Source organism: Grampus griseus, assembly GCF_964374135.1.
Source record: "Grampus griseus genome assembly, chromosome: 13".
NCBI classification, from domain to species: domain Eukaryota; kingdom Metazoa; phylum Chordata; class Mammalia; order Artiodactyla; family Delphinidae; genus Grampus; species Grampus griseus.
In genome coordinates this window covers 40,259,055-40,280,560 of record NC_139007.1, presented here as the reverse complement: position 1 = coordinate 40,280,560, position 21,506 = coordinate 40,259,055, and the positions used below count along the sequence as shown (strand labels likewise).

The window sequence follows — 21,506 nt, the reverse complement described above, 5'->3', positions numbered from 1 at the left end:
TACCACGCTTACAAATCAGTTGGAGAAATCCCAGATTTGTGGCAAGACAGAGGGTTTGTAAACCAGGAAGAGAAGCGAGGGCTGCCAAGCACGGACCGGCTTCCAGGGGATCAGCAGAGCTGCAGCTCCACGGACGAGATGAGGTCAATCGCTCCTTTCTCCAGGGTAATAAGTGACAGAGACAGAGGCGTGTGGGCCAATGGAGATTAAGATTAGAGGGAATGTCCTTAATAAATCCGCCAATGGGAAGCAGTTTTGCTTCTTCTGTCTCTTAGGGCACTAGACCAACCACTCACTGGGAAAACAAGTTTTGGTGCCAGAGCCTTCGGTGGGTTCCAAGGCTGCCTTTTCAGAGACAGGTACTTGAATGCTCCTGCTTTCCGCTCAGGGGTGGTTCTGGACCTACTCCACGAGTTTGGGGGGTGTGTCTAAGGGGGATCAGGTGACAGAGATTCACAGGTCACTGGACCAGAATGTACCCCCTTTGCTGGGTCACTTTTCTCTTCCCTGGTAGCTGGATATTCTCAGCCACAGGTTACTTTCCCTTTCAACTTAATTTATTCAAGCTATTTTGAGAAAGTTGCTGGGAAGGGGAGGCCTTGTGAAATAGGAAAGCCGGTAAGGGGATAGGTGTCTGCTTTCTACCTCTAGGGGCCACGCACAGGACTACGCTCCTCAAGCTTGCCCCCCATCCACTGGTCTGCTCCTTGCCCTGGACCCTTCCCTTCTCTTCCCTCTGCCCTGGCAATCCTGTTCCTTCTCAGCTAGCCAGCCCACTGGGGAGCAGTCAGATAAAATTATGGCTGAGGAAACTGTATACTGCTTGAGAAATGGAAATAACACACACTAAACCACTTTGGAAGACTTTACAATATCTCAGTGCCAGAGACCTTCAGAGATGGAAGTGAGCGCTGACTGCCTTTGCTGTACTCACAGTGGAGCGAACCACGCCACTCCCTCCTGAGAAAAGATGAATTTTACGTGCAGGTGGCCGTGTTTTGTACCACATGACCCGATGCCCTGGCTATTGCTGACTGGACAAGGAAGGGCACCTGTGCCAAGGGCAGATTTATAGGCTCTGTCAGCCCAACAAGCTGGGCTGGGGCTAGAGCCTTGTGTAATAGGGCTGGTGACGACCAGTTGGACTAATTGCATTTTCTCTCTCTGGAGTTTCCACCTGAGACCTATTAGGGGAAGTTAGCTGGAACCAGAAGTGGAAAGATAAGCAGGGAAGCTTGGGGGGACACGGGAGCTGACGGTGGAGAGGGCTCAGTGGACTCCTGGTGCTCAGAGGTGAGGCGGTGGGAAAGTGTTGAACCCTCATCAACCCTCTGGTTTCCACCCTGGGTGCCGGTCTCAGGATGCCCAGCCCAGACCCCCGGATGTCTGTCTCCTGCATTTCCATATGGACTCTCAGAAGAAGCCCCCTTTACAAGACAACCTCAGTGCATCTCTGTTATTTACCACCCGCAGGATCTAATAAACAATTCACCCGGCCTGGTTTACAGATGAGGGAGTGGAGGCGAGGAGACCATGGCTAGCTCCCCAGGTTACGGAATCAGAACTTGAGTCCACGAAGGAATCCAGGCTCCTTACCTGGAAAGCCTGCTCTCAGAGGATGGGGTTTCAGGACAGAGGTTTTTGTGGGAGGAGTGGGTTTCCAGTTAGAGTGAAGAGCAGGAGAGATGCTGAGTTCCGTTGTTCGGACTTTGTGTCACATTGTTATAATTAAAAAGCAGTTTGTAAACAGTAACAGCTGAGTTCTAAAGTGCCCTAGGATCTGGGTCGTGCCCTCTCCGTGGCTGCTCCTCGGAAGGTTTCTGGGAGCAGATGCAGCAGCTCTGCTGCTCTTGTCCACCTCGCTTATTTCACCAACCTTCCCTAGGCCATGTCCACAGGGAAAAGGGTTTAGGAATGAAATGAGTAGAAATCCACCCCCAAGGGCAGACTTACTCAGCTGTCCTTTGTTCTAAAGGCAACTTAGTCCCAGGTTTGGGACTCATGTCTAAACTCCATGGAGACCTTGTTGTCCGTACCCTGACATTTAATGGAAAGAGGGCTTACAGGGAGCTCTCTTTATCCCATGAGAAATGCCGGCAAGAAAGGTTGTATTTGGAGAGACTGTGGACCTAAGGAAAGAACCTTCAGGGCCAAGCTTTGTACTGGACGGAATAACTCTTGAAACAAGGTTTGTAGCTCACACTGTGCCTCCTCACAGGCCCATGGGTACAGTACGGATTGCAACTGTGGGAGCTGGTGTGATGGGACTCTCCACTGCTGTGTGCATTTCCAAACTAGTCCCGCGATGCTCCATTACAGTCATTTCAGAGCAGTTCACTCCCGAGACCACGAGTGATGTGGCAGCCGGAATGCTTATTCCTCCTGTTTATCCAGGTGAGAAAGAGATTTCTGCTCCTCTGTCAGATATGATGGACGTTAGATAGAATGACGTTGGTGGAATTCTGCTGACAAAGACAGCTGGATGTTCACGTAAGGGTAGTGTGCACTTTTGACATCTTGTTGGTTCATCTGTTAGGGAAGGCTCAGTTATGCAGCAAGACAGAAAGAACCTCAAATCTTAGCAGCTTAAAAAGCAAAGGTTTATTTCTTGCTCATGCTGTATGTTGACTGAGCATCAGCAAGGGTTCTGTTCATCACTCAGGGGTCTAAGCTGATGAAGCAGCCAGAGCCTTGAATGTGGTCAGTACCTGTAGCTGGGGATTGAGAGCCCTGAGGGGTCTTGCCTTAGCAATTAAAGGTTCATGGTCAGGAAGCAACATTCATCACTTCTGGTGACAGCTCATTGGCTAGTGCTAGTCACATGCTCCCACCCTTCAGAAGGAGGCCAGGAAGTGCAAGTCTATAAGGCTCCCAGAAGGTAGACAGCCAGAGTATTTGGTAAACAGCACCAATGGCTACCGCAGTTGGTAACTGGTAACTCGAAGTCTTTCTACTGATACCAGTAGTGACCATCAAGTCAGAAAATACTTGTAATGGGACTAACATTATCCTCACTTCTAAGCCAGTTTAAAAACAATCAGTCAATATGTATTCAGGACTAAAAATGCATTGATTTTTTTAAAAAATTAATTAATTAGTTTATTTATTTATTTTTGACTGCATTGGGTCTTCGTTGCTGTGTGTGGGCTTTCTCTAGTTGCCACCAGCGGGGGCTACTCTTCGTTGCATTGTGCAGGCTTCTCATTGCCGTGGCTTCTCTTGTTGTGGAGCACGGGCTCCAGGTGCCCAGGCTTCAGTAATTGTAGCACGTGGGCTCAGTAGTTGTGGGTCAAGGGTTCTAGAGTGCAGTCTCAGTAGTTGTGGTGCACGGGCTTAGTTGCTCCGTGGCATGTGGGATCTTCCCAGACCAGGGCTTGAACCTGTGTCCCCTGCATTGGCAGGCGGATTCTTAACCACTGCACCACCAGGGAGTCCCAATGCATCGATTTTTAAAAACACTTTCATGCGTCCTTTCCATTCTGTATTCGTCATACGAAATGGGAAGAGGAGGAAATAGCATTAAATAGGAAACAAAATCACTTTGCAGCTAATGAAGTTTATACTCAGTGTCTTCACTTCCTCATTTCCACTCTCCTTTCTCCCCTTTAATTTTAGTTTTTATTTTTGTATCAAAGTTATACATGGACATAGTTTAAGCAGTCACATGATTATGTTATTACAAAAATAACAGCAATCTGGACTTTGAAAATTGCCCTGCCTATTTAATCTGGAAACTCATGTCTCCAGTTCAAGATACAATCTCTGAGTTACCCAACTGCCGATTCCTCCCTCCTGCCGTCTCTGCCTTTCTGTCCAGAATTGCTGTTTTGCTGGGCTTCCTGGACGAGTCCTCCCATTGTCTCAATTTTTTCCCCTTCCTATTTCTATCTTTTTCTCTTTCTATTTTACTTTCTGGGAGATTTTCTCAATTTTTTCTTTTTGCCTTGCTGTTGGATTTATTATTTCTACCGTAGCATTTTTAATATTCCAAAGATCATTTTTATTCTCTGAATTTCCCTTTGTTATACTATTTGTGTTCTGTGGTTGCAATGTCTTATCTTTCTGAAGACACTAGTAATAGTTTTAAAAGTTTTTCCTCCCTGCATAGCTTCTGTTGTCTCCAAGTTGTGTTTTTTTATTTGATGTGCTCATTTTTCATGTTACAGGTTTTCCTTGGCCATGTGGTCTGGCCATCTTTACCTGTCTGTTGACCTTTAAGAACAGGATCCTAAACAGCTGATGGGAGTTTCTGGGTCCTTGCATAGGGCTCGTTGCCTTGAGGCTCACTGGAGTGAGATGGGAGTGCTGCTTGGTTGGAGAACCTCTGATGTCATTATATTTAAGTCTTTCTTCTTGGGCAAGTCATGTTTCCCAGAGAAGAGGCTTCCAGTTCCCTGGCTGGGGTGGGTGAAAGCCTGGCTGGCAGCATTCTAGAAGGAGGGGGAGAAGAGGTCTGAGGTCTTAGCATGTGGTTTGCACATGTTTCCTTAACGCTCTTGTTTTCACTAGGGTATTCCTGCCTTTGCCTGCACTTGGTGTTTTCCTAGTCCAGAGACACCCCCTGCTTCACCTAACAGAGGATAAACCCATTTTCTGCCAGAGTGGGAAGGGCAGTCGCCTCACTATTGCAGTCCAGGAAATTGGCTTTGTCAGCACCCGTGATGCTAGTGTACCTCTTGGGAGCTGCCTTGCAGGAAACAAGCACAGGAGCCTGGTGTGTTTGCAGAATGCTAGTTCACACTGGACACCTTTCTTGTGACCAGAGTCCTTGTGTCCATCTCCCAGGCATCCCCTTGTATGCCTCAGGCCCAGGTGAATGGTGAGAAGGCTGCCTGATAGTCATGGAATCATCTTCAAATAAGGAGACTCACCTGAGAGTTCATTCAGGCCACTGAGGCCCAGCTCACCCTTTGGCTGGGTGATTGGGGCCCCTGGATAAGGGTCTTTCTCTCTGGTGCTGCTAGATAGACTTTGGTTTTCTCTCTGGGCTTCTTTCAGACCAGCCCCAGTGATGAAAATCTTCTGTGCCCATAAATGTCAATACCATATGGGGACTATACTGTCCCATAGGTTTGTTGTGAGGGTTAAATGAATTAATACATGTAAAGCATTTAGAACAGTGCCTGGACATAGTAAGTGCTATGTCAGCACTTGCTATTGTTATTACCGCTACTCTGGCTACAGTTTTCTTTTACCAGCACTTGAACATGAATTAGGTTCCAGGCTTGCTTTACCCACTGTTGAACTGGAATTGTCTATTCTTTTGGGGTGACTTTTGCAGTGTGTGAATAGCAGTCACTATTTTGTTTTTTAAGGTTTGGAGTGGGAACGGGGGTGTGCATTTCAGTACAGCCTCGTACACTGTCTTAGATTGTTGGGGTGTAATCCATATGAGGTCTAATTTAGTTCTTTGCAGTTTATTATTTATTTCCTCCTTATTTGTAAACCAGTAGACCCAGTCTGCAATTTTGGGAGTGTTGAGTTCACACGGGCATATGTTTAAAGACAACAGCACAGATCCACTACTAAAGAAATATTTACTGGCTCCTGAACAAGTGAATTGCTTTAAAACCTGCTACTGAAATGCCCTCATTCACCTGGAAGCAGGATGCCTCCAGGGGCTTTTCATCTCTACGGTGAGCTCTAGGGACATCTCTCCAAGCAAAGCTGACCCAGTATCCTCTCTGCTCAGTTCCCCCATCTCCTCTGTGTCTCCCCCTATAGCAGCCCCTCAGGATTACTGTTCCCCAGTCCCTGGCCTCACCCTGGACTCTTTCTCATGACCTTCCCACAGGGATCAGACGGCCAAATACTTCATCCACAGTTGGATTTGTCAGTGCTTCTGTGTCATGCTTGCTCTCTGTGCCTACACTGGACACTATTATTTTGGGGCTTGAACCCTGACCCGTATTTTCTCCCTGGCAGGCCTGGAACCCTTCCAGAGCTATGTCCAGATCCAATCTCCTGTACACAGGCAGGGATGCCTGGGGGATAGGGGGCACTGTTCCACAGGACTCTGACAGAGAGGTGTGGTCCCTGCACACCCCTGGTGACCCCAGGAATGCTACTCCAAGCTGGTCTATGATTCCATGGAATGGAGGGGAATGGAGGTAATGGCAGCCTTGGATGGGGCTGTAGGGAGCTCAGTTCCACAATGCAGGCCTTGTTTCCTTGTATCAGAAGGGTGAGCAACCTTGGCTTCCCACTGACGTTCAGTCTGTTCTTCGACCTGGTTTATCTGGGCCCCACAGATCTCCCCTTATCTCCTGCCATGTTTTCAGCCCTCAGGAAAGAGGCCCTGGGTTCTTTCTCCTATCATCTCGACTGTGTGGCCAGCTGGATGCCTCAACCAGATTGGCCAACTTGGCTCAGATTGGTTATGGACCTTTCAAGGACCTCTGAAATATGCCTAGTGCCAAAGGCCAATACGCCCCTTCCAGCTGGCCCATATGTTAGATTTTTCCCTCATCGGTTGATTTCCCCTCTGTTGATTAATAATTATATGAACCGACCCTGACAGCAAGTGTCAACATTCAAAACTCTGGTGGCTGACTGATCCTCCGCCACAGTGTGGTACTTTATCTGAATGTTCCTCCCTGCCTCTTTAGTTTTTCCCAGTTTGTAGGAAGGAGCTTCTCTGAAGATAGTCATTGTCATTATTTTCCTTTCTGTTCTGCTTTGCTTTTCTCCACCATCACAGACACACCCATTCACAAGCAGAAGCAGTGGTTTAAAGAGACTTTTGATCACCTGTTTGCAATTGCCAATTCTGCAGAAGCTGAAGATGCTGGTGTTCTCCTGGTGTCTGGGTAAGCGAGGAAATCTGAAGTTATTTTAGAATTTAGAGTGATCTTAACAGACGTTAGAGTTCAACAGAAAATATCACTGAGTACCTGCTATGAGCAGAGTGCTGAACTAGATGTAGGAGGATTTAGAAGAACATTTTAGGCTTTACTCCAAAGAACTCAAGAAAGACAAGTTATAGCATTAGACTTTTAAACAGTAAACAACCATTATAGTTTCTCATCACAAATGCTATTTTGAGTTTCCTCAGGGAATATGCAGTGATTTACAAATATGGCTAAAAATATATATAGCAGGTAAACACTGAGTTTGGGTTATATGGGGCTGTTGGGGGGGGGTGCTGATGGAAAGCAAACAGGTGTGATTGATATGGGAATGGGTGCAGAGGCCCAAGGCACAGGCACATCTTTCTTATTTGATGTCCATGGAGAATGAAGTGTTCCCAAAAAGCAACTATTATAGGTCACTAAAGTTACCTTTTAAAATGCCATTTGGGAAAAAATATTTCTGAAATGGTTAGCAAGCTTCATTTGATTTTTCACATCCAATTTCCGAAGAAATGCAAAATTAAATAAAAGAGTTTAAAATATTAAACATTTCTAACACAAACTGGCACTTAAAATATGACAATACCTTTCTATATCTTCTCAGACAGAAATCACTAACCATACTGTCACTTCTAAGTTACGACATAACACATACATTGTCTGTGTTATTCTATGTGATAACACAACTATGCCCTACAGCCTTCTGAAGAACAGAGGGATGTCTGCCTTTTACTAAGTTCTCAAAACCACTGCATCTTTTGTGCTGTTTTAAAAAAAAATGCCCTGTCTCCTCTTTTGAGTTCAGGCTGTCTGCTGACATTTTCTGCTGGTGAACGTACCTGCATCAGGCAGATTTCTACTCTATTCCGCTTCTTGCTCTCCCTCACCATCACAAACACCAAACGCTATTGATATCACTAATTTCTCAAAGTCCCTACCCAAAGGAGCAGCTTTACTTCTCTACCTTCTGAAGATGGATTGAAACTGTAACTCTCTCCAGAGCCAGTTGATAAGCCACATAGAAACATCATTGTCATTGATTTATGGTCACACTTTGTTTTTGTCCAAACCCAGCACGACCCAGTCTAATTCACAAACATCAGCTCTCAGTAATTTTTGGAAATAGTTGTGTCCAAGATTCAAATGTCCTTTCAAGAGCAAGACTTTGCCACTATTGAAGATATTAAAAGGAATGTACTTTAGGCCATTCTAAAAAAGAGTTATTTATTTTCCTCATATGAATGATTTTTATCCCACTTGCTTCCAAAAAGTATTTGAATCAGTCAAGTGAAGATAAGGGCACAAATGTCCTATGCACCTTGGCATAAGTATAAACTTTATTCATCTATTTATTCCTTCAAAACAATTTACTCAGCATTCACCAGTATCAGGTACTCTTCTAGGAATTAGGGAAATAGAAATGAGCAACTTAGTACATATTGCTTGGCATATAGTAGATGCTCAATAAATATGTGTTGAGTGACTTTTTAGGAAAGACAGACATGGTCCTGCCCTCATGTAGCTTATGTTCTGTAGGGAATGTCCTAAATCTAATGAGTTACATATGAGACATGAGTCACCAAGGGAAGAGTACAGGGTGCTATGGAAGCATTTATCTGGAGAATAAACTTGTTCTGGTAAGTTATGAGAAGCCACTCAGAAAAAAAGTGATGTTTCAGTGGAGACCATCCACATGAGTGTAGGTTAGTCTGCTGACCCTGTAGAGGTGAAGGGGACAGAGATAGGGTCCAGGGCAGAGGAGGCAGCATTCAGGTAGAAGCAATAGTACATGCATAGACCTGAATCTAGGGTGACTCTGGTGTGTTGGAGGGACTGAAAAACGCCTAGGGTAATGGAAATCCATTGAGGGATTTACACAGTGAAGTAACTGATCATATTTGCATTTCAAAAACATTCTGTCTGCAGTGTGGAGAACAGATTTGTGCAAAGAGAGATGATGGTGGGATAGATTAGGTGTTGATAGTGGGCATAGAGAACAGATGGATTTGAGAAATGCTTATGAGGAGATTAGATGGGACTTGATAATTGATGGCATGTAGCGGGTGAGAGTGGAGAGAAGGTCAAGGATGATTCTCTGGTTTCTGGAGTTAGCACCTGGGTGGATGGGGAAAGGGGGAGGGAAAGAGCAGTGGGCATGGGGTAAATGTCTGAGACATGGGGGTAGACTTCTCCAGTAGAGAGTAGGCAACATGGGTCTGGATCTGGTTTTGGAGCTCAGGAGAGAGAAGAGGAGATATAGTCTTCTGAGTGTTTGGCCTATAGTATGATGGTGAAGACAGGGAAGAGGACAATCTAGCCCAGGGAGAGTGTGCAGCATGAGACAGCAAGAGGGCCTGTTGTAGAGACCTGCAGCAAACAACATTTATACCTTCCACAGGAACCGTATAGAATGAATTACTTAGAGATATAAATTCCAGTACATTAATTACCATAGCATTAGCAACCATGTATAGCACTCAAATGACTTCCCTTGCTACTTCAGAGCAGCCATGCTTTGCAACATTTATTCCTATTGATGTAAAGAGCCCGATACTTATAAATCCAAACATATGCCTAGCAGCTATTGATAGCAAAGTTATAGGCTTCTTGTTAACAACTGATATCTTTCTAGCCTCATCAGCCCCAGCCATGACTGAACGATAACAGGGCTTGTCCTGACAACTCCTGGCTTCTCTTATCAAGAATGCAACGTGATGATCTACAACTTAATTCATAATTCACAGCCCTGTCTCCTGCACCACCACTGTTGCTTCTTCTAACTTAGATATTTTGTTCAGAATTGAGGCCAACCGTTAAACTTTTGATGGTTTACTTACACTTTATGTAAAGCATTATGCAAAACAGAAAAATCTTTCCTCAAAAATGCATCATCATAAGTAAATAAAGAAAATCTGGGCAAGAGCTTTTTAGAAAAAGAGAGTTAAATTCAATCTTTAAAAGGCACACAACTTTTTAAATGTCTTATTCCAATGCCGCACCCCCCACCCCCGCCATGAACATTTTAAATTTAGCTACTGAGTTATCTGAACCTGAGAGAATTGAAGAATAATTTCTTTCTCTGTATGGGTATAAGAAGTGTGTTTTAAAAATGCTTTAGAGAATGTAACATGGAGTTCACTAGAAATTTCATAGAACTTCAGGAAATTTTTCCACTTTATGTGTTTGAGTTGGCAGATATTTCGGAGCATTCCCACTGAGGAAGTGCCCTTCTGGGCTGATGTGGTGCTGGGGTTTCGAAAGATGACTGAGGATGAGCTGAAGAAATTCCCCCAACATGTGTTCGGTCAGGCTTTTACTACACTCAAATGTGAAGGCCCTGTCTACCTCCCGTGGTTGGAGAAAAGGTCAGTTGAAGTGGCTCTTTGCTGCTTTCTTTGTCTGTCACACCCATAAATAACTTCATAGCTTCTCTGTGGCTCCTCAGAGCTCTTGTGCACTGTGTCTTGCTGTTCATTAGTGGCTAGGGCTTTGTACAACATTCTGAAGACACCGTGCCACAAGGAGTGAGTCATACCCAAGTTAGTAACACGTCCATCTTCTGCTTCACTGTGCACCTTGATGCACGATTTGGTCCTTCTCTCCGCACCAGTAAGACCCCCTCGTTGAAACAGTATCTTACTTTGCTCATCCGTAAAGTGAGATGTTTGGAGAATATGCTTCCAGCTGTAAAATGATATGATTTACTCTAGTTCTTTCGAGAATCTTAGGCTTATTATAAGTTATTTTTGAATTTTTTTCTCATTAGTGAAAAAGAAAATAACCCCACTATTTTATTTTGTTATGAGCAAGAACTTTAAAAGTGAGGGCTTATCTAAATTAGGTAATTGCTTCCTTACCAAGTTCAGCCCCAAATTTCATGAACTTGCATTTTGGCTTGGTTTTCAGGACTTTCTGTTTCCAGTTGGTTAGGAAACACATCAAGGGTATTTTTATTTAAGACACATCAATAAATCTCTCTTTAGTTTCATCTTGAAATTGCAAGCATGTTGAAGGTTGTGAAACTTTGGCCCTTTCAATCCCCAAGTCTGTATATTTGGTAGATGAATAGGAACAATGCAAATTATTGGGTAAAGGTTGGAAAAGTGACTTCAGGCAACAATGGCTTGGTCCCAGATGTAGGAGATAGGATAATTAATTGGAATAATTAATTAATTCCCTAATTCTTTGTTGAACTTCTATGTATACCTAGCACTGTGCTAGAAGCTAGTCAAAAATGAAGGATAAAATATGATCGATTTTCTTGAGGAATTCATAGTCTATTTGGGGGTGATGGTGTATATATGTGTGTGCACGTTGATATGCATGTTAATTAACAATTACAGTAACACATGTGATGAGGGTTAAATACAAATTTATGAAGGTGGATTGGGAGTGCAGAGGAAGGAACCTAAGTCTGTTAGGCACATGCCGGGAGCACCATGATATATTTTTGTAGCTTTATAAGTGCTCTTTTCACTTTTATCTCTTAGCATTTTATACGGGACTTTTTTCTTCTTAAAGTGCCAGTTTCATAAAACCTACACTTTTGTGCCTTGTCGCTGGCCCATAAACCCCTGTTTGTATGCCAAATTTAAACCACTGTATATCAGCTGATAAATGAACGTTTGAGCCATCGTGTGATGGAGTTACCCATCAGCCAACATTCCAGTTTCAGGGCATCACCATCTTTTCTGAGTGGCAATGTTGTGTGGTGCTGCATGTTTGTCTTTATATTATAAAAATGCCTGGGAAAAGAACATTGGAATTGCTAATGCTATTGATATGTAGTTGGGGTATCATATATCTTAATAAAATTCAGATAAGGGGAAATTATTAGGCAAACCATAAGTGGGAGAGCTCTGTTGTAAATATATACATATTTATTTTGGGCCACCCTCAGCCAGTTTCACACGAGAACATATATTACCTGAACAATGTGTTCAAGTATCACCTTCTAGAAAACAGCCCCCTTATTTCCATAATAACCTTATTTTCGAGCCTAATCTCTAATTGTGGGATGAAGGCCTGGGAAAAGTCTTGATTTTCTCTCATTAGTTGGAAGCCTGCTGTCAGCGTTTTACTTTACTTAAAATAACCCTGAGCGAGTGGTACTTTGTGCCAGTGGGAGCCACCTCCCGGGTGCAACGCCATCGGGCCTGATGACCAGCCAGCTGGAGTCGTGCCTTGGAGCATGCTGTTTCCTGTCTGTTTTTAGGTGACAGAGTCAAGGAGAAGAGGTCTGAGGGGCTGCTTTTGTCCCCATAGAGTCCCGGGGAGGACTTTTTAGGTCCATTTGTTTGATATACATGTCCACCATGACACTGGGTGGGGACATGTGTGCCTCAGACAGACAGTACCCACAGTACACACTGTTGCAGGGAAGCCACGAGGAGACCCTCGTCCTAGCTGTCCCACCCCCGCCCCACCTCCTGCTTTGGTACCCCCCTAGGTCCCTGATACTTCGTGCTTCCTCTTAACCCCCAGTGAGGGGCCTGCACAGACAGTATGCAGGGGCCTCCTCTCTGTAAGATTGGTCAGCCCCCCTTCCCTCAGGCCCTGGCACCTGACCAGAAGGCCAATGTGGGGGAGGAAGAGGGTCACCCGCTCCCTTTACTTCTGAGGAAGGCTTTGTAGGGCTGGGACTCCTTTAAGCCCAAGGCAACCCTCTCAGAGCAAGGACTTCAGGCCAGGTGGGAGGCCAGGCCGCATGGTGGTGAGAGCGTGGGACCCCTGGGGCTCCCTCTGTAGGCTGCCACCCACTTCCCACCTCGGATGACCCAGCTGGGGAGCCATACAATCCCTGCTTGTTCCTCACACCCAGGGTCTGTTATGTTGCCTCCTACGCCCCTTCTACACAGTGTGAGTGTTCAGCCTGCAGCGTTCTGACTCAAAAACAGGCATTTTACTTAGCAAGCCGCATAACAATGCCTTCAATTTAAGCTCTATCCTTCTGAAATAATATTAATTTCCAGGAAAGAAAAAAAAACTTTATAACCACAAAGTAGATCGTTAGCATTTTTCAAAGAACAGAAGGAATCATCCGCTTCTCAAAAAAAAAAAAAAAAAAAATCCAATAATACCCAGAACAAACAAATAAACAAAACCCCCTGAGGGTTAATCAGCCATGCAGATCATGTTTTATATCTTTGGCCAGTGGAGTTATATTCTGCTGCTTTGTACTTGCCCTTCCAGGAAATGAATCACAGAGGCAATAAGTCAACTGAGCCTGTCTCTTCACCAGGCATCCTACCTAAATAAATCATCCCGGCTGGAGCAGGATGGTCCTGCCTTGGGAGACATTCAGAAAGAGGCGTGCCCCATTTCGGTGCTGGGGGCCCTGTAACGTTGGTGCGTTGCCTTCTTTCCAGCAGGCCACGCCTTATTCTGTGGCCCTGATAAGGGCCCTGCAATGAGCACAGCACTAACCACACTGAGCTTCTCTCCCTGCACTTTCCTTCCCACTCATCTAATGAGTCCTCCCTGTTACTTTCCCTGCAGGGTCCCAGACTCTTGTCTCCTATAGCTTCTGTTCTCCTACTTGGCCTGACTCACAGCAGTGCCTATGCCGCTCCCTCGACAGTTGGACAGAAATATGGATTGTACATCAGGCATGTGACAGGTCATCCCTGCCTAACAAATGTCCAACTTGCAAAGGTCCCTTCCTGTGCACAGTAGACCCCTGCTCCCCCATGCCCAACACACCCCGTGCCCACCAGAGCACAGCCTTCCTTTTCCAGGCCCCTAGAGAGTTCCTCCTACTCCCAGCATTGGCCCCTGGCCCTTAACTAGAGGAGCCATGGGCAAAAGTTGGCCTTAGACACAGGTCTAATATGAACTCCCCACTTTCTTCCTGGTTACACAAGGATGAGGCAGGAGGGCACCAGCCAGGAAAGTGGAAAATGATGGTGTTTATTTTTTTTTTCAATTTATTTATTTATTTATTTTTGGCTGTGTTGGGTCTTTGTTGCTGCGCCTGGGCTTTCTCTAGTTGTGGCGAGTGGGGGCTACTTTTCGTTGTGGTGTGCGGGCTTCTCATTGCGGTGGCTTCTCTTGCTGCAGAGCACGGGCTGTAGGCGCACAGTCTTCAGTAGTTGTGGCTCGCGGGCTCTAGAGCACAGGCTCAGTAGTTGTGATGCATGGGCTTAGCTGCTCCGCAGCATGTGGGATCTTCCTGGACCAGGGCTCGAACCCATGTTCCCTGCATTGGCAGGCAGATTTTTAACCACTGCACCACCAGGGAAGTCCTATTTTTTCTGAGGATGGCAACAAGGTTAGTAGGGAATAGATGGAGGCTGGCTGTGGTGCAATGGCCTTGGGGGCTTCCACTGGGGCTCCAATTGCTGCCCTAAGGCAGTGGAAGAGGGGAACCCCACCTGCTGGACTGACTAAGGGTGCACGGCTGCTCCCCTCCAGACCACTCTGCCCATAGAAACCCCAGGCCTCATCCACACCTCCTCCCCAAAGGGAACAGAAGCTGCTCTGTGACTGAACAGGGCTTAGACCGATTAAAATAAGTTCGTGCAGTGGACAAGGCAGAGATGGATCTTCTGAGAAGTGGGAAATAGAATGCAGTTTATTTTATTAGAACATGCATTGCAGCAGAACGAGTGAGCAGTATGGTCATCAGATGAGGTTAAAATTATCAGGTTAAAATTATATGGTGAGAGAGACAGAGAGAGACAGAGAGAGAGAGAGAGATTTAGTTGCTTTGTAAACCTAAAATGCATTTTAAAAATTCTAACTATGATATTTTAAGTATAGCTACATTAAGTGTCACTAGGAATAAACAGTGGATTTTCCCCCTGAATCTCTATGCATAGCATTATTTGCCAACTGAGATTTTCAGTTAGTTTTCTTCTTTTTCTCCTTTTCTTCAGACAAATGGACTAAAAATTGTTAATTTTCTGATTGCTGTTAATAAAGTACCCTGCTTCAGGTTTGAAGCAAGGATGCCAATGTGGTGCCACTCTCTAGCTTTTAGGGTTCTCTAGAGAAACAGGACCAATAGAAAAAAATATATATATAAAGAGACTTAATATAAGGAATTGGTTTACACAGTTATGGAGGCTGACATGTCCTAGGATCTGCACGGTGAGTTGGCAAGCTGGAGACCTAGGAGAGCCAAGGCTGTAATTCCAGTCTGAAGGCTGGCAAACTTCAGACCCAGGAAGAGCGAATGTTTTAGTCTGAGTCTGAAGACAGGAAAAAGCTGATATCCCAGTTTGAAGGCAGTCTGGCAGGAGGAAGGTCAGCCTTTTTGTTCTGTTCAGGCCTTCAACCAGTTGGATGAGACCCATGTGAAGGAGGGCAATCTACTTTACTCAGTCTACCAATTTATGTGTTCATTGCATCCAAAAATACCCTCACAGAAACACCCAGAAGAATGTTTGGCTAAATATCTGGGTACCCCATGGCCCAGTCAAGCCAAAACATAGAGTTAGTCATCATATACCCAAACTAGGATTTCATATTGTCTTCAGTATTGGCCAACACTCATGTCAAGTCCACTAGGTATTGGGCATTGAGCTGGGTCATAGGTGTAGTGAGAAGCATAAGACGTAGTCTCTCCCCTTGAGAAATTTATAATTTATTGATATCAGTCCCCTAGAATTTGTTGTGCTCACATCTTGTGAAGCACTGTCATGCCTATTATTTCACTTGAACTTGAACTTCACAGCCATCTCTGAAACAGGCAAGGGAGGTGTCATCCCCATAACATAGATGAGGAAACTGAGGGTCAGAGACAAGAGGTGAGTTGGCCCAGACCTCAAAGCTAAGCTAATGTGAGGCAACTGGGACCTAAACCCATGCTTTCCAATTCTACATCACCTCTCATTTGGAACTTACTTCATTCTGCCAAGTATTTACACTCTGTCTCCCAACTCCTTTGTCAATCCTGAGGAAGGGCCCTTTGCCTCTAAGCAGTACCTTGCACACAGGCATTCAACCTGCACCCTGGTGTAGAGAGCTGCCAATAGTCTTTTTCTCATATTACGTCTCCTATATTCTACAAGTGACCTATGAATAAGATGATAGGACCTGGAGTTATTGTTTAATAGGTACATAGTTTCATTTTGCAAGGTGAAAAATTTCTGGAGTTGGATGATGATGGTGGTTGCAAACAATGTGAATGTATTAAACTTAATGCCATTGAACTGTACACTTAAAAATGGTCAAAATGGTGAATTTTGTGTTATGCGTATTTTACTACTATTAAAAAATAAGATTACAGAACTTGGATAAACCATTTCTTTTCATTCTTGATGTACTTGGTCCAAAAAATCATTAGCAACCACAACTGTTATTTAGTCCATCAGCTGCAAATATTTTGTGTTCCTCTTATGCTAGCATCCCTGTGGTAGACATAAGGAGGAGTGCATGTGAGCTCTGTCCCAACCATCTGGTTAGGGAGAACAGAGTAGTACACCAGAACATGCAAGAGTTAATTAACAACATGAGACAGAACGTCCAAGGCAGTAAATTTTTTTTTTTTTTTTTTTTTTTTTTTTTTGCGGTACACGGGCCTCTCACTGTTGTGGCCTCTCCCGTTGCAGAGCACAGCCTCCGGAAACGCAGGCTCAGCGGCCATGGCTCACGGGCCCAGCCGCTCCGCAGCACGTGGGATCCTCCCGGACCGGGGCACGAAGCCGCGTCCCCTGCATCGGCAGGCGGACTCTCAACCACTGCGCCACCAGGGAAGCCCCCAAGGCAGTAAATTTAAGTGCTAAATAAATGGCATGAACAAAAAGTGCTTGGGGGTTTTAAAATACCAGGTTAACCTGGTATTTATTTCGCATCTAGAATGATTTAGGAACTCCATTAAACATAAAAAGGATGAAGCAGGTAGTTTGCTTTGAGTTTTTGAAATAGGTATTTATTTAGTTAGGTTCAACTTTAGGAATCCCTGGTTTCCAAGGATGTGAGGCAGTCAGCTAGAATTTGGCCTGCTTGGGCCCTGGAAGCTCTGGAGGTATTTGATCATTTGATGGTCTCCTCAGTTTTGTTTCTGAGTTCCTGTCCATCACTTCTGTAAGGGGTTGAGCAGGAAACTGCTATGGCTCACTTCATGGTCTCTCGTTCTCCCCAGGCTAAAAGGAAGTGGGGGTCTGATACTCACCCGAAGAATAGAAGACCTGTGGGAGCTTCACCCGTCCTTCGACATTGTGGTCAACTGTTCAGGCCTTGGAAGCAGGCAGCTTGCAGGAGACCCAAAGATTTTCCCAGTGAGGGGTCAAGTGCTCAAAGTGCAGGCTCCCTGGGTGAAGCATTTTATCCGAGATGGGAGTGGGCTGACATACATTTACCCAGGTATATCCAATGTAACCCTGGGTGGAACTAGGCAAAAAGGAGACTGGAATCTGTCCCCAGATGCAGAAATTAGCAAAGGGATTCTTTCCCGATGCTGTGCCCTCGAGCCCTCTCTCCATGGAGCCTGTGACATAAGGGAGAAGGTGGGCTTGAGGCCCTCCAGGCCAGGTGTGCGGCTGGAGAAAGAGCTCTTAGCCCAGGGCAGCCGGAGGCTGCCTGTTGTCCATCACTATGGCCACGGTAGTGGGGGCATAGCCATGCACTGGGGCACTGCTCTGGAGGCCGCCAGGCTGGTGAGCGAGTGTGCCCAAGCCCTCAGGACCCCTGCTCCCAAATCAAAGCTATAGGCATGAAGTGACAGCAAATGGCCCCAGAACTATTAATCAAAATATAATTTAAGTACCAGAAGAGATTCAAATAACTTTTCCATTGAATGAAAGTTTAATTGGACATGGCTTTGCTTTCAAAATTAGAAATGATGCAATATGTATCAGTAGACGTAAGATTAGTACTAATCTAACTTAGCACTAGACTTAAGTCTAGTACTAATGACATAGGGCATAAAGCTCTATTTTTGTTAAAAAAAACTTGCTATAAAGTAAGATTTCTTTTAGATCTTGTGTCCAAGGATCTATGCCGATTCACACGGTTGCAGGGATTTTTTTTGGCTCATAAATCCAGAGGAGGAGATAATGTATGGAAAACACTTAACTCAATGTTGGTTGCAGAGCTGCCCATGACGCTTATAGGTTGCAGTCAAGTGAACACCATAATCCTTTAAAATTACAGTGATATACAATTCAGGCTTATTCCATTTAGTGGAAGACAAAGCATGATTCCTGCTAGTGCTAGTGGCAACCTCTACTTACTCTCAGCTGGTACTGATGGTAGAACATAGGGATGATGTTGCCTACAGATGTGGCATTAACTCAATTGCCGTCTGGGGTCAATCACCTGAGGGGCGTACTTTCCACTACCACAAATGATTGAGAGCTGGTTTGTTGGATGTTTGACTTTGCCTGAGCATTTTTGAAGATTGAATAGTATGTGCAGTCAAAGGGCTAATTTGCTAATTAAAATGGAACAATCACTCTGAATAAAATATAAACAAAGAGTTTTCTGCAAGTTGTTAAAAGGTACTGGGGAGGAGTGGAAATGTATCTCATGATAAAATGAGTTTGGGAATTGCTGAATTAATAAATCTAATCTGGATTCTTGACTTGGTCTTTAATCTGTTCATGTGTATTGTGAATTCTTAGGAGGGTTTTTGGCTGAGTGAATGGTAAAGGAGATGCTATTCATTGAGGTAAGAAAGCTTGGGAGAAATATATGTAATTATTTTTTTATGAGAATAGTCTGTTTTATTTGACATTTTCTAGGACTGGAGAATTTCTAAGTTTGAATATTTCTAATTTAAATACAGGCCTAAATAGTAGGCCTTAATAAGATGTAATGTATATGGTGTTTATGTTATAGTTATTGGGACTTCCCTGGTGGTTCATTGGTTAAGACTCCACGCTTCCACTGCAGGGAGCACAGGTTCGATCCCTGGTTGGGGAACTAAGGTCCCCCATGCCTTGTGGTGTGGCCAAAAAAAAAAAAGTACAGCTATCATTGAAAAGGTGAATGAAAATAGATACATGAGGGTCAAAAAAAGAAATATGTGTAATTTTAATTTTTGGAGGATATGGCTTATGTTTAGTGACGATAAGTTCTATTTTAGACATCCTGGGGGGAGATGTGGAACTGGCAAAGAGAATGGGAAAGAGAAAGCCCCCAGCACAGGTCCACTCTTGCTGTTTTGTTCATTGAGCTTTTGCATATGATTTTTTTTAAACATCTTTATTGGAGTATAATTGCTTTACAATGGTGTGTTAGTTTCTGCTTTATAACAAAGTGAATCAGCTATACATATACATGTATCCCCATATCTCTTCCCTCTTGCGTCTCCCTCCCACTGTCCCTACTGCATATGATTTTGTTTGCAGAGAATGTTGTGCTGGGAGAGAGAAAGATGGAAAGAGCGGGCGTGCATGCCAGTGTACTAAAGGACCTTAATCATCCCTTGCAGTATTAAGGTTCCCAAGTTAAATCGCGTGGATTCTTTTCTATAGATTTCCACCAGGGGGTGGTGGTGTATCAAATTCAGATAAATTGGTACATTGGAAAATTTAGAAATGGTTAGAAATAAAAATTGGATACCAGGTGTGTGGAGTATGTGGGTGATTCTTTTGAGGTTTTGGAGTTTATATGCCCCAAATGCAATTGTTTTGAATTCTGTTTAAAGTATTTGAGAAATGTACAAGCTCAGATAGACTGAAAATACACACATCCATCCACACACTCACACATGCACTCACTACATATGACCAGTGAGAAATAATATGTTATAGACAAATGGCATTTTGAAGAGGGGGAATACATTTTTTAATGGTTAAAAATGAAAATCTTCAGAATAGGTGTATTTCAGTCATTGTTACAGCAGTTTTAAGTGTACTCGGTTGTTTCTTATGCCCACAGTTTAGATCCTGCAGCATTTTCATTTCCTGTAGGTAGGTTCATACTCTATGACTATTGCCTATTTGCAATGGTCTAAGCAATTACTCTAGTTCAATTTAACTCTGCATTTTATACAAGACTGAAAGATTAGAGGTTTCTTGGGAAAGTGGTCATGGGGGCATGCCCTGATTTCATTTTTACTAATTGATAAATATTTGCTCCTTCTCTTAAAGGTTAATTCATTTCGATCAGTACCTGCCAACCTGGGTTGCACATTAAAGTCACCAGGGAAGTTTGAAAAACTAATCATTCCCAGCCCTGCTCTAGTAAATTAGCATTTGTTGGGGGTTGGGTGGGGCCCCGGCAACAGTATTTACTCATAACCCGCAGAGTTCTATCCAATAGCTGGGACTGAAGGTTATGAGCACTGTTTTACTCCTCTACTCACGGGGCTCTGCCACTTCTATAACCACTCGCCTCCCTTTCCTTCCTCACCATCTTGGGGCATTGAGCTAAGAGGAATGTTCTCACATATGCAGGTGTGTTCTTAGGCACTCCTGGGCAAGGTGGTAGGTAGGAATTAGCTGTCTCCCAAAGTGGCTCTCTAGAAATGCTGGGAACCACATTGTTGGCTGTAGGTCAGCTGCCCAGAGACAGCTGCCTGTCTGAAAGATGAGAGGCTGAATATACAAATGGACAGTGGCCAGACTATATATAAAAGAACTCTGATCCATGGTCTGTAGCAACCTGCCTGGGAAACTAACCTCTTTCTTTACAGTAGCCAGCAAGGGAGCCAGTCTGCTATAGGTCAGATTTGTAAGAAGCTAAATTGCTATCTCTAGTAACAATCCAGAAAGTTAAACAATCATTTCTGGAACAATTGGTTCCAAATGGCCAGTACTTGATAAATAACTGCCAGCTGCCCCAATTTCTGTCCTGTTTCCAACTTAGGACCAACCAGAGAAAGCCAAATATGCACCCCTGACCAATCACACAGGATGCCCCACTTCTTAATAGCCTGCCGACAGCTTCCCCACGCCAAGAGCATCCATTCAGGGCACACCTGAAGTCTTCTCTTTTGTCACTATAAAGCTTTCCCACTCTTCTGCCTGCCTTGGAGTTGTGGTGGCTGAACTCCCTTACTATAGCAAGCTCTGAATAAATAGTCATTGCTTTTCTCATTTGGCTGGTCTTTTTTTGGTTGTTGTTGTTTGTTTGTTTCCACAAAGATTTCCTGTTTTTGTAAGCTGAAGTCTTAGATCACTATGCTAAAGCCCGAGAATGGGCTCCCATTTTCTATTACAGATCATTTAAAAACTTTTTCATAACATGGAGAACAACCGAGTTCCTTCTTAAATCCCTGCTTTCAAGGGTCTGACATTTGTGGCTGAGCTAGGACCTGCTGCAGCCATGACCCAGTGGGACACAGCAGCTTTGCTGAACCTCTTCTTCAGCAGACAGAGGTTATGTAGACTTTTAGGATTTTATTTGCTTAGGAAGAAAAAGTTAAACAGAAAGGCCATAGCCCACTAGGACACGGTTGTACAGAAGAAAGGCTATTTTAAAAAATGATATAGATTTTTCCTTTTATTGAATACATGCATTCAACCTAATTGATATTTGAACTATCTTTTTTTCCTCAATCCATTAAGAGCTTTTAGAGAAAAGGAAGAAAATGATGGTGGGAGCTGTGTCCTCTGGGAGTTGTAGTTCTGGGAAACCTGTTCCAGGACTCTCATAACTTGTCAGATATTTGAAATGAACGTAGCACTTAGAGTATTTTTTTCTTGATTCCTCTCATCTTTCTTCTTGAGGGTGTGAATGATGGAAACACATTTGAAACCTGTT

At 44.1% G+C, this 21,506-nt stretch overlaps 1 protein-coding gene across 3 annotated transcripts; it reads left to right on the top strand.

The window, feature by feature from the left end:
- The first annotated feature begins 244 nt into the window (after positions 1-244).
- DDO (D-aspartate oxidase) lies at positions 245-18,523 on the top strand. Of its 3 annotated transcripts, none has more exons than XM_082669020.1 (5): positions 245-359; positions 2,219-2,394; positions 6,701-6,809; positions 10,040-10,216; positions 16,939-18,523. In XM_082669020.1, exons 2-5 carry the CDS (start codon positions 2,223-2,225, stop codon positions 17,504-17,506), a joined length of 1,026 nt encoding a protein of 341 aa, XP_082525146.1. In that variant the 5' UTR covers positions 245-359; positions 2,219-2,222; the 3' UTR covers positions 17,507-18,523. The 3 variants fall into 3 exon arrangements, with proteins under 3 accessions (XP_082525146.1, XP_082525148.1, XP_082525147.1); XM_082669022.1 differs by lacking the exon at positions 16,939-18,523 and adding an exon at positions 16,406-16,928; XM_082669021.1 differs by lacking the exon at positions 10,040-10,216.
- Positions 18,524-21,506: the final 2,983 nt, after the last annotated feature.

Coding starts and splice junctions, on each gene's coding strand:
- DDO (XM_082669020.1), top strand. CDS start 2,223: ATGGGTACAGTACGGATTGCAACTGTGGGAGCTGGTGTGATGGGACTC. Junction 2,395..6,700: donor TATTCCTCCTGTTTATCCAG/GTGAGAAAGAGA, acceptor CCACCATCACAG/ACACACCCATTCACAAGCAG. Junction 10,217..16,938: donor CTCCCGTGGTTGGAGAAAAG/GTCAGTTGAAGT, acceptor CGTTCTCCCCAG/GCTAAAAGGAAGTGGGGGTC.